The sequence below is a fragment of the Xenopus laevis genome, chromosome 1L (assembly GCF_017654675.1).
Source record: "Xenopus laevis strain J_2021 chromosome 1L, Xenopus_laevis_v10.1, whole genome shotgun sequence".
Taxonomy (NCBI): Eukaryota; Metazoa; Chordata; class Amphibia; order Anura; family Pipidae; genus Xenopus; species Xenopus laevis.
This window is the reverse complement of record NC_054371.1, coordinates 200,608,796-200,621,845: the sequence shown is the minus strand read 5'-3', so window position 1 is coordinate 200,621,845 and position 13,050 is coordinate 200,608,796. Positions and strand designations below refer to the sequence as shown.

The following is a 13,050-nucleotide window of genomic DNA, read 5'->3' as shown; positions in this document are numbered from 1 at the left end:
TTGGTCTTTATTTTAATTTTAAATAGTTTAGCATTTTATTTAGCATCTTTCCATTTTGAAATGTTACCCTAGCAACTAGCCAGTGGTTTTAATGGGACGGGATTATGAATAGACATATAGCTAATAAAAACGAACCGTAATATTTGAAATTAGAAATTGTTTTTCACCTTGATGGCAGGTGCAGTGTGCATCACATAGAGAGATACAGAGCATTCTGAAAGGAAATGCTTTCATACGGATGTGTTTATAAATCATCTGCAACTTTACATGCTCAGGGCAGTAGCAATATGGCATGTTTAGATCGGCATCTACTAGATATAGGGTTGCCACCTTTTCTGGGAAAAAATACCGGCCTGCCTATATATTTATCTTTTTTCCCTATTAATAACATTGGGATCAACCATAATTTTTACCGGCCAGGCCAGTAAAATACTGGCCAGGTGGCAACCCTAACTAGGTAGTGTTAAACATCTGTGTGCCCGTGTGATGTCTATTAAAGGACAACTGTACCTTCATCATGAATAGTATACTGGCATAAAACGATCGATTTTTGAACTTACAAGTTGGAAACAAAAATCTGATTGGTTGCCATGTGTTACTATACTGGTTCAATTTAGCCCCAATGTCCGCAAACTAACATTTCAAAACGGCGACCGTTGGGGCTGATGTAATCTACATACTGACTGCATGTGTTCTTATTTCATGTAGAAAGGACACAGTCTGCGAGAGAAACTTGCAGAAATGGAGACTTTCCGAGACATCCTATGCAGACAGGTTGACACGCTGCAGAAATATTTCGATGCGTGTGCAGGTGCAGTCTCCAAAGATGAGCTTGAAAGGGATAAAGGTACTGTATGTTGCTGGGAAATCAATAACCCCCATGATTTGGAATGCCCTTGTTTAGAAAGCTAAAAGCACCGTTAATTGATTTCTGAGAGCTCAATGATTCCATCTTGCTGGTACATTTGCTTTAACAACACGACTCTTGTGATCCACTACTTTGCTGTGTAGATGATTTAAGTCAGGGGTGTCCAACCTTTTGGCTTCCCTGGGCCACATTGGAAGAAGAAAAATGTTCTGGGGCCACACTCGAAATACACACAAACACTAACGCTAACTTTTGATTTATTTTATTGTAAAAGAAAAGAGGGTATCATAAAACTAGTTGGATTTTTGACATTTTGTTTGAGAAACGAATGTATCAATATCTGGTTGAATGGAAGTAGTTTCAATTCTCCGTGAATTCTCAAGGTGCTCATGAGATAATTTGGTTCTAATTTTACTCTTAGGGTCACATTTACTAAGGGTCGAATTTCGAAGTTAAAAAACTTCGAAATTCAACCATCGAATTTGATACTCCGATAGTCAAAGTATTTTTTCGATCGAAAGCGCCCGTTTTCGATCGAAGTAAAAAACGATTGATCGATTAAATCGTTCGATTCGAACGATTTTACAAAAAAATACTTCAACTACTCAAAACTTAGCCAAACACTCAGAAAGGTTATAGGAGGTCCCCCATAAGCTAAACAGCAATTCGGCAGGTTTAAGGTGGTGAAGTGTCGAAGTTCTTTAAACAGACAGTACTTCTATTTTCGAAGTCGAAGTTTTTTCAGTTCAAATTGAATTCTGGCCTATTCGATGGTCGAAGTACCCAAAAATTACTTTGAAATTCGAAGTTTTTGAATTCGAAAATTCACTTCGACCCTTAGTAAATGGGCCCCTTAGTGTGTTCATTCTTGAAAAAAGTTGCTCACAAATGTAGGTGCTGCATATATCCCTAGCATAGTGGGTGATGCCGCTGAAGAATTAACTGTTAACTGCTTTTCCTGCTCTAGGAAGCCACACACCGCACACCCCATGTAAAATTGAAACCACATATGCACACAATTAGCGACCAAGTACATACGCTCTCTGTGCCTGACATTGCAACATGGTGTTTCCTTTATTGGCGGACGTTCAAGCTGGGCCATATTCATATCCATCCTGGTCCGCATGCAGCCCTTGGGCCGCAGGTTGGACACCCCTGATTTAAGTGCTGATCTTTCATCTCAATACATGATTGTCCAGTCAAGCCACCAGAATAACTGATAACATGGTGAAAATTGCTGTCAATATTCAGTTGTGCGGTAGATACAAGAGCTTCTCTGTGTATGGGCCCCCCACAGGACACCATGATTGATTAGGATGACCATTTGTTTTTTGTGGTTCTGGGGTCCTCCTGGGTTCATTTCTGATCTGAAAATCATTGGACCCTCTTTGTGCCAAAATTACCTGCACTAAAGCGACCTGGTATTGGCTGGTAACTGTATGAGAATTGTGCTATTCAAGTAGTTCCTGGTAGTGCTAGCATGAATTACAAGGCCTGGCTTTGTGAGCAGCTCTGTTGGTAGAGTCCAGTTTATATCTATAGCAGAATAGCATGTCTGTGTGCTGGGCGCTTCTGTGCTATTGTTTTCTATACACTGAATTCTGAGTCGAGTGCCATTTATTTGCTTCCATGTCATTCTGTGGGCTTGAGACCGTGTCTGTACGAAAGGGCAGGATCCTTTCTATTGCTTAGCCTATGAACCAGGGTATAATACATTCTTTAACTGAGTTTTTTTGTTCGGTAGTTGAAGACGACGAAGATGATTTTCTGCATAACCATCCCAATGAAGATTACATTCATAGTAATAATGGGAATAAAGAAAAGCGTAAGTCCTTTCTTCATCATGGTAACCTATTGACTGTACAAGATGCTTCAATACTTGTCATGTCTAATGTGCTTTTTTTTAGTGAATGTCTGTGAATTTTGTAGGTTTTACTTTTTTTTCCTGGAATAGAATCACTATGTATTTTTACCCAGTGAGAATGCGCTGTGCAGCTTTTTATTACATAACATCCAGTTCACTGTTTTTGCTTCCCATTCTTTGTTTAACTTCCCTTTCTCAGTTACTCAGGTTGTAAGCTTTTAGGGCAATATAATAAGTTTTGGGCAATGGGGCTATGTGTCCATAGTTCATAGATATCTGATGGGATTGACAGGCCACCATACCTGCACCAATAATCATATATTTTGATTTGTATGATTTATTGGTATGTGTATGTCCAGCTCTAGAAGAATCTGAAAATTAAATCCTATCAGGGCTTCTATGGGTTACTTCACTGGTAGATTAAATTGTGTAAATTGTGTAGATTTTTTTTAACTTGTAATATACTGTTTAAAACGAATTGCTGAATTTTTGCTGTTGTTAAATGACCTTTTGTGCCATTGCACTAGTATCTCAACCAAACAGCACTAAAAGATAAGACTGTGCAATCCAAGTATGGCTAATTTACTTTGAATGTGGTCTTGAATATTTAAAAAACAATAAAAATCAAATTCAGAACTGGGTTCTAATTTTTAGGCACCTCCCAGTGAAGAAAATGGCTTAGTATTCACCCATGACCAGTTCGCTTCTATTAAAAGTTGCACAAGCCAGGGAACTTTCCATTTCAGCTCTGTATTTTTCCAGGGATCTCTTACTCCACCCTGGGACAATACATACATACATACATACATACATACATACATACATACATATACAGTGGTGGGAAAAACTATTTGCCCCCTTCCTGATTTCTTATTCTTTTGCATGTTTGTCACACAAAATGTTTCTGATCATCAAACACATTTAACTATTAGTCAAAGATAACACAAGTAAACACAAAATGCAGTTTTTAAATGAGGGTTTTTATTATTTAGGGAGAAAAGAAATCCAAACCTGTGTGAAAAAGTAATTGCCCCCTGAACCTAATAACTGGTTGGGCCACCCTTAGCAGCAATAACTGCAATCAAGCGTTTGCGATAACTTGCAACGAGTCTTTTACAGCGCTCTGGAGGAATTTTGGCCCACTCATCTTTGCAGAATTGTTGTAATTCAGCTTTATTTGAGGGTTTTCTAGCATGAACCGCCTTTTTAAGGTCATGCCACAACATCTCCATTGGATTCAGGTCAGGACTTTGACTAGGCCACTCCAAAGTCTTCATTTTGTTTTTCTTTAGCCATTCAGAGGTGTATTTGCTGGTGTGTTTTGGGTCATTGTCCTGCTGCAGCACCCAAGATCGCTTCAGCTTGAGTTGATGAACAGATGGCCGGACATTCTCCTTCAGGATTTTTTGGTAGACAGTAGAATTCATGGTTCCATCTATCACAGCAAGTCTTCCAGGTCCTGAAGCAGCAAAACAACCCCAGACCATCACACTACCACCACCATATTTTACTGTTGGTATGATGTTCTTTTTCTGAAATGCTGTGTTACTTTTACGCGAGATGTAACGGGACGCGCACCTTCCAAAAAGTTCAACTTTTGTCTCGTCGGTCCACAAGGTATTTTCCCAAAAGTCTTGGCAATCATTGAGATGTTTTTTAGCAAAATTGAGACTAGCCTTAATGTTCTTTTTGCTTAAAAGTGGTTTGCGCCTTGGAAATCTGCCATGCAGGCCGTTTTTGCCCAGTCTCTTTCTTATGGTGGAGTCGTGAACACTGACCTTAATTGAGGCAAGTGAGGCCTGCAGTTCTTTAGATGTTGTCCTGGGGTCTTTTGTGGCCTCGCGGATGAGTTGTCTCTGCGCTCTTGGGGTAATTTTGGTCGGCCGGCCACTCCTGGGAAGGTTCACCACTGTTCCATGTTTTTGCTATTTGTGGATAATGGCTCTCACTGTGGTTCGCTGGAGTCCCAAAGCTTTAGAAATGGCTTTATAACCTTTGAAATTGAACTCAAGGGGGGCAATCACTTTTTCACACAGGCCCATGTAGATTTGGAGTTTTTTTCTCCCTTAATAACGTAAACCTTCATTTTAAAACTGCATTTTGTGTTCAATTATGTTATCTTTGACTAATAGTTAACGGTTTTTGATGAGCAGAAACATTTAAGTGTGACAAACATGCAAAAGAATAAGAAATCAGGAAGGGGGCAAATAGTTTTTCACACCACTGTATACACACATACATACATACATACATACATACATACATACATACATACATACATACATACATACATACATACATACATACAATATTCAGGATTTTGTAGAATAGAAGTTACCCTATTGTCTTTTTGTCCATGCAATAAAGAGTGATCTGCTCCACTTGCCGGAGCCACAGTACAGAAGCAGGCAATTGCACCAAAAGGTGACAGTCTGAGTTACTACCTGCTTTCTCTCAGGCCTGTTCTGTATGCAAAAGAATATCATTTTGGTAAAAAAAATGGGATTTGTTGTATAACAAAGTATTATCAGTCTCCACACTCACTCATTTCACTTATTGGTGCTCAGTTACAATGTATCTTAGCACTGATAGGTCATGATATTTCTGTATCTTGTATTTTAGTATTCCAGCATGTGACTCCAAAGTGCATTGATGGCATCGACTTTAAAGGAGAAGCCATTACATTTAAAGCTACCACTGCAGGGATATTGGCTACCCTGTCACATTGCATTGAACTCATGGTGAAGCGAGAGGACAGCTGGCAGAAACGGCTTGATAAGGTGAGTTGTTGGTATTGTCCTGTAATTCTGTTTGGCTCACTTTTATTTTGATTACTAGCAAAAGAAAATGTTTCATGTGTTTCCTAATGCATGTGTGACAGAGCATGGTGAAGCTTATCTCTAGTTTTCAATATTATTTTCCTATACATAACCCCTTCATGCTTTCTCAGAAACTGATCACTGGCTCCTAACCTATTGGTGCTTACAAACTAAAGGCCCCCATACACGGTCCGATAAAAGCTGCCCACAGATCGAGTCGGCAGCTTATTGGCCTTGTGTGTGGGCCATCCGACGGGCGTCCATGATTGATATCTGGCCGAAAATCCAGTCTGATCGCGGCCACATCTGTTCGTTGATGTGTTCCCGAGATCCAACCGCCCGTATTGGCAGCATTCTGATCTGATTGTTGGGTCCTAGGGCCCACGATCGAATCAGCTTGATATTGCCCACCTCAATGTGGGCATATCGGGGAGAGATCCGCTCGTTTGGCGACATCGCCAAGTGAGCTGATCTACCTGTGCATGGCCACCTTAAGGCCCCTTCCAATGCACACAATACAGGTATAAGACCTGTAATCCAGAATGCTCAGGGCCTGGAGTTTTCCTGATAAGGGATATTTCTGTATTGTGGATCTTTATATCTTTAGTCCACTGATTAGTGATTAATAATGTAAACATTAAATAAACCCAGTAGCCTTGTGTTGCATCTAATAAGGATTAATTATATTTTCATTGGATCAAGTACAAGTTACTGTTTTATTATAACAGAGAAAAAGGAAACCATTTTTAAAAATTTTAATTATTATGATAAAATAGAATCTGTGGGAGAGCCTTCCTGTAAGTTGAGCTTTCTGGATAATGGGTTTCCTGTACAGTTTTGGCAGGAGCCAATAAACCTGCAGGCATGTTATGACCCTGTATTACTATTCTTAACTTAAAAGGGGAAAAAAAAAATCAATGATCCCCTGCTGGATTTCATTGTCTCAAAGGAAGGTCATGTGAGAAATACAAGTCGGCTTAACTACAGGGTTCACCTTGTGGCCAAAAATGTAGCCAAATGCAGGGCAAAAATTTCTGTGTGGTCCAGCCCCAGACCTAGGAATAGGTATACATTTAGGAATATATTCGGTTTGATTTAATTTGACACATTTTTTTTTCTGGACATTTAGACAAACAGTTTTTATACGCAAGTGTTTGGACATTCTCTTTTCTGTGAAGAATATGTAGCTCTGAATATATGTAATGCTGCCATCCAATGTTCCTTACCACCAGCCTATGACATTATTCCTTTTAGGAAATTGAGAAGAGGAGGCGAGTAGAGGAAGCCTATAAGAATGCAATGACTGAGCTCAAAAAGAAATCCCATTTCGGTGGACCAGATTATGAGGTTTGGGATTAGACCGTTTATTTTTGTTTTTTTATGTAACACTGGTGCCCAAACAGCCCCCACCAGCCCACTAAATACTGACTTTCTATGGCACCTCATAGCAGCCCCTCTGGCATTTGCCAGAACCTACAGATTGCCAGTCCGGGCCTGCACCCCAGATCCAACAAATCCAAATCCTGTCACTTCCCTTCCAAAAACTTGCTATCTTTTGGGTTGTTGTTCAGAATCTGTAGATGGTATATATTGTTATTATATTCCGTACATGCATTTTATTGCTACTTTACAGTAGAGATGCACCGAATCCAGGATGAGGTTTGCGATTCGGCCTTTATCAGCATGATTCGTCCGAATCCTTGTGCCTGTCTGATCCGAATCCTAATTTAGAAATGCAAATTAGGGTCAGGACGTCAAATCACTTAATTTTTTGTGACAAAACAAGTAATTAAAAAATATTTGCCCCGCCTTTTCCCTTCCTGTCCCTAATTTGCATATGTAAATTACGATTCGGTTCAGCCGTATCTTTCGTGAAGGATTCGGGGATTCAACCAAATCCCAAATAGTGGATTCGATGCATCCCTGCTTTACAGACTTGTAATGGTTAAACATAACTACCAATTTGGCCTACAAATGCATATTTCATCATGACTTACCTATAAACACATTTGTTTTCTGCCGTCTCATTGCTTCATATTAATTTTGTAGTGACACCGCTCTCTGATTTACTCTTGCGCTGCTATAATGAACATACATATAGGAATTTTTTTATTTTTACAGGCTTCGAAAACTTTTTTGAATAGTTAAAGCCAAACAAGACCAAATCCCTCTAAGTCACGTTATTAGTTAAACCAGGGTCCTGTGGCCACACAGTGCAGTTTTGGTCATTACGTTGGTTTTTTTTTTACTTGTTTGATGTTGTTCTTTGTGCAGTGCTGGTTGTCAGGGCAGTGCATTATAAACTCAGGTGCCTGGGACATGAGTACTTGGAATCCTGTTTGTGTGTAGCAGTTCATGGAAGGGGCAGAGGTTTGTTATAGAAATTAACATATTTGACCCAGGAGCTGTATTCCTGTTTTCCCTGGCAATGTCGCATGGCTATTGCTTTTCTGAAAAAGCAAATGTGTCCGGGGTGACTATTCTACTACTTATCGGACTCCTAGTGTGTTTGATTCTGGGAAGAAAATTCTAAACGCTTGACTATTGAGGCGGCAGAAGTTCAGAATCAATGAGTTTCCTTCCATGGTTAAAGGCCCATTCTAGCAAGCGATTAGCCAAGCAAGAAAGGCTTCCCCCAATGCGGGACAGAAAGGTTGGTAAAGAATCAGTTGGAAAGAGAAAATGCAAACGTTATTTGTCTCATTTACTGCAGAACATACCCAGTCTGTGAAGCGGTGACTTTTGTAAAGTATTTCTGGTTTCTTAGGATTTCCTATCCAGTAAATATGTGCCTATTTAGGTGTCTGCTTTAAGGACCACTTTACTGTGGTTTCAGGCACGGCTTTGGTCTCGGCCTGTGGGAGAGGTTCAAATAGTCATTTTTTAGAAACTTGTATCAATCACTATATTTAAATGTAGGTAACATGTCATTATGTAGGAGGGCCATGGAGACCCAACCTTAACTGCATGGAGACACATTTTTGGGTCCTGATACATAGGTAAAAGAAAAAAAAAACATGCTGGAGCGCTAACATATCAGACTGACCCACAGCTTGTATAAAGGAGAAGGGAAGATAAAATTATAGGGCTAAAATGCTAAATTGTTACCCCCCCCCCCCCATGGGGCAGCCATTCAAGCTGTAAACAATGAGAACGTAGCACATAACAGATAAAACACCATTCAAACTGCTGGGAAAAAAGGAAATAAGGCACAGGTTACATAGCAGATAACAGATAAAACACCATTGTATTGGACAAGGCTTATCTGTTATGTGCTATGTATCATGTGTCGGCTTGAATAGCTGCCCCATGCCTACACAGCAGCTTGTTTATATAAACTATAGTAGACTTACAAAAGCCAACACACAGCTTTTACCAGTGCATGCTAACAGTATGTTATTCAGTATTTGAACTAGTTTAGAATGCTTTCATTTGTTGGTGTTACTGTTTCTAATGTATTTTCCATGTTGATTGAAAGAAGTAAAGTACACAACATACAAGACATTTTATCACTGCCAAAGCTCAAAAATATAAGGGCAGAGACACGCTCAGATTCGGGAGATTGTCGCCCAGCAATAAATCTTCTCTTCTTTGGGGCAACCAATCTCTCGGAACTGCCTCCCGCCGGCTAGAATAGAAATCACCAGTGGGATGGCACTCTGAGCTCTCTCTCTCTTTCCTCATGAGGCAATTTCGAGCGACTTTGGAAAACAAAGCGCACTGATTGCCATCCCGCCATCGATTTACATTCTAGCCAGCGGGAGGCAGTTCGGGAAGATTAGTCGCCCCAAAGAAGAGGAGATTTGCAGCTGGGTGACTAATTCCCCGAATCTGAGCCTGTGTCTCTGCCCTAAACCACATCCTTTGGTAATTCCAAAACAAAATCAAAGTTAAACTAAATAAACCAAAAACAATTGGAAAACCTGAAACAACTTATACTGTATATTAATTGAAGCTGGCATATAGCTGTAGAATAGCTGCTAAATACAATCCAAAATTAACTAAAGTATTGCTCTTAGAAACAGAATTGCTTCTGCCATATCCTCCTTCATAGAAGCTCTTAAATCTGATTTAATTATTTCCAGTTCTTCTATTTAAAGTTATTTGGATTCTGAGTCCGTGTCGGTCCATTTTTGGCGACTCCAGATACCCAAAATTGCTTCTGATTCCACAGCCTTAAATAATGTAGTTATGCCTATTTCTACTGTAATTGTACAGTGGCTGTGTATACATTGTATTGCTACTTATAAATATAGCAGACATAGCCCCAAAACACTGCAACTTATTTTCCTTTTCATTCTTTGACAGGAAGGGCCCAACAGCCTGATAAATGAAGAAGAATTCTTTGATGCTGTTGAAGCTGCTTTGGACAGACAAGATAAAATTGAACTGGTAATTATTTAATCCACTATGTGTTCATTGTATACAGTATACATGACTCGATGGGCTGCTACGTATCGAGACTGGCTGTGCTGCATAGTCTACAAAAAAATCTACCCTTTGTCGGTTTTGTTCGGCTATGTCCTACGTCTGGACTTTGTGGGCTGTGGCCATAACACAAATTATACTGTGCCTTTAATAGAAATACATAAATAATTTACAATTGCTCCTAATTGTTTGCACTCACAATAATGAACAATGAACTGCTGAATCTCCCAAACAGCTTCCAGAAGCACTAGTGTGTTTCTAGGGGAAGTGACCTTAGCAGCAGTCAGATATGTAACATAGCATGAGATAAAAAATGAAGACTTGTTTATGAGGATATTGATTGTTTTGTACTTAATGCATCTAATAATCTATAATCACCGTATAACCGTTTACACTGCTTCTAAGCAGCAACTGTTTTTGCTAGTACAAGACATAAAAATGACTAGGGAAAGCCAAAGCAGAGGTGTCCAAATTTTTTGGGTTCAAGACCTCCCCCTGCACACAACCAAAAAGTGATCCTCTGTATTATGCAAAGAGTATTCAGAACAGCAAATAAGAATCCCATCCACTTTTACTCATTCCCTGGATGCTCCATCCATTCCTCATGACAGACTCAGTTTGAGAAACAGATCCAAAGGCTGAATTGTACGCCCTACTTCACAAATTTATCAGTTACAAAAGAAGACGCACAACTAAGCTCCTATATATATGTATATACAGCTCTATAGCAGAATTTGTGTTCGGTCCATGATGTTTGATGAATTATAACCTGACAAGTGTTTTCCTTTCCAAGTGTCAGAGTGAAAAGGGCAGATCGCACTGGCCACCCTCTCCTCCTTCAAGTGAAGCACACACAGCCGCTGGCAGTCACAGACTTGTCCAAGCAGTAAGTAATGTTCTATTTGCTGTTTCTTTAGAGCTCTTGAGCGCTAGCTTGTGGTTCCTTAGCTGTTGTTGAACTACAAACGTTAGCTGTTGGGTGTTTTGTAGTTCAGCTGGAGTGCCAGTTTAAAGAGGACATGTTTTAGCACTATTGCAGAAGATAAGATGCATAAGATATTGACGGCCTAGTAGCAAAGGCAAGCCTGGAGGACTATAACAGAATAGTTGGCAATAGCAACTGACTAACCATTTTCAGAAGATAATATAAGCATGTAAGCTGATTTTCCACCCGAGACCAAGCTATTTTAGCTAGTTAAATCTCTTGCATAAATTATAGTATCAAGAATAAGTGCTATGGGATAAGCCTGTGAGGGCAACATAAGGGCATCACTTTTTCCTTCATTTCTCAATTACCCTCTGTTGCTTAGACTCTTCTCACCAGCCTGTTTTTCTTTGTCTTTGTGGTAGCCCCCTAGTTGTCCTCCTCCCACTGACCTAGTCAGTTCCTCTGATGAACACAGATTCAGGATCCAGGTACAGTATAACTGTGAGGAGTAATGGCTCTGTTTTAACCCTATATCCTTGGTTGCAACTAAATGACACGATCAAATGGATATACCAAACTATTAACAACCCTAATATAAAGTAACTGCCTGGAGAGGCAATTGATTTGTGCATATGGTAGTGCAGTGCTCCCAAAACTAGTTGTTATAGGTTATATAGAAACTGGGGTAGCAGACTTCACACTTCTGAAATATGCCCATTTTCTTTGTCCGCTCGTATGAAATGGTAGAGATGAGTTTACCCTTAACACTTCACTAACACAGGTTTCTGCATTAAGCACTTTTTAGAGGTTAAAGGAGAACTAAAGGCTAAAAAAGAAAATGGCTATACTATACTATATTTTTTATGGGGAGGGCATGTTCATTGGCACAGATATTCACTGTTAAAGGGTTGCTATGTTGTGGGTTTCTCTACACATCCAATAGGTGCTGCGTGTTTAGACCATTTCTTTGCTGAGTTTTAGTTCTCCTTTAAACTGCCTCATTTATCTTTGGCCTGCAGCATGTTTTGCATCTAATAATGCCGACTTGTGTGTTCATAACGATCTAAGCCACGAACTTTGGTATCCGTCATCCTCTTCTTGTATTTTAAAGGTTGAAGACATGGTACAGAATCACATGACCTATTCTCTGCAAGATGTCGGAGGTGATGCCAACTGGCAACTGGTTGTTGAAGAGGGGGAAATGAAGGTAAGATCCAAGAGGCTTCTGGAGTTATGAACCCTTGCTTAATTTTGATGAGTAAACAGAGGAATTGGGTTTATCTTCCCCTTAAAGTTCAGTACCTGTTCTCACTTGGTGTTTTTTAACAGGTTTATAGGAGAGAAGTGGAAGAAAACGGAATTGTCTTGGATCCCCTAAAGGCCACACATTCTGTGAAAGGGGTGACCGGCCATGAGGTCTGCCAGTACTTCTGGAATGTTGATGTGCGCAATGACTGGGAAAGTAAGGCCGCTCACATTTTGTCTTTTTCACCAGTCCTGTTTTTCTACCTTCTGACTATTAAACCTCATTTCCTGTTTTGTTTCATTTTGTTGCGCAGCAACCATTGAAAATTTCCACGTGGTTGAAAAGTTGTCTCCAAATGCAATCATCGTATACCAAACACACAAGGTAAGTTTGTAGCATTCTCCAGTACGGCGTTGGCATATGTTTTGTAGTTCTAAAAGGAATGGTCACACCAGGAGATATATAAATAATATAACTCCTTTTATGTATGAATACAGAATAAATCACTGTGACAATACCATGACCATATGTAAAAATACTAGGGATGCACCAAATCTGGGATTCGGCTTGGGATTCAGCCTTCTAAAGCAGGATTCGTATTCGGGCGAATCCTTCTTCCCGGTCTAACTGAATCCTACTTTGCATATACAAATTAGGGGCGGGGAGGGAAATCTCATGACTTTTTGTCACAAAACAAGGAAGTAAAAATGTTTTTGCATATGTTAATTAGGGTTCACTTCTCTACTTCACTACTTTTTATTACTCCTCTTTCTTTTCAGGCCTCTCCTATTCATATTCCAATCTCATATTCAAATCAATGCATGGTTGTTAGGGTAATGTGAACCCTAGCAGCCATATTGCTGAAATTGCAAACTGGAGAGCTGCTGAATAAAAAAA

At 39.7% G+C, this 13,050-nt stretch overlaps 1 protein-coding gene across 5 annotated transcripts in view; it reads left to right on the top strand.

Annotated features, from left to right (window-relative positions):
* The window catches only part of cert1.L (ceramide transporter 1 homeolog), an 89,594-nt gene that overhangs the window by 68,378 nt on the left and 8,166 nt on the right, over nucleotides 1-13,050 (top strand). For 2 of the 5 annotated variants that reach the window (XM_041579552.1, NM_001091480.1), the window contains 10 exon segments: nucleotides 709-847; nucleotides 2,613-2,693; nucleotides 5,355-5,512; nucleotides 6,806-6,898; nucleotides 9,860-9,943; nucleotides 10,773-10,865; nucleotides 11,330-11,395; nucleotides 12,019-12,114; nucleotides 12,237-12,369; nucleotides 12,467-12,537. In XM_041579552.1, the coding sequence (XP_041435486.1) occupies nucleotides 709-847; nucleotides 2,613-2,693; nucleotides 5,355-5,512; nucleotides 6,806-6,898; nucleotides 9,860-9,943; nucleotides 10,773-10,865; nucleotides 11,330-11,395; nucleotides 12,019-12,114; nucleotides 12,237-12,369; nucleotides 12,467-12,537 (1,014 nt within the window). 5 annotated transcript variants of the gene reach the window in all.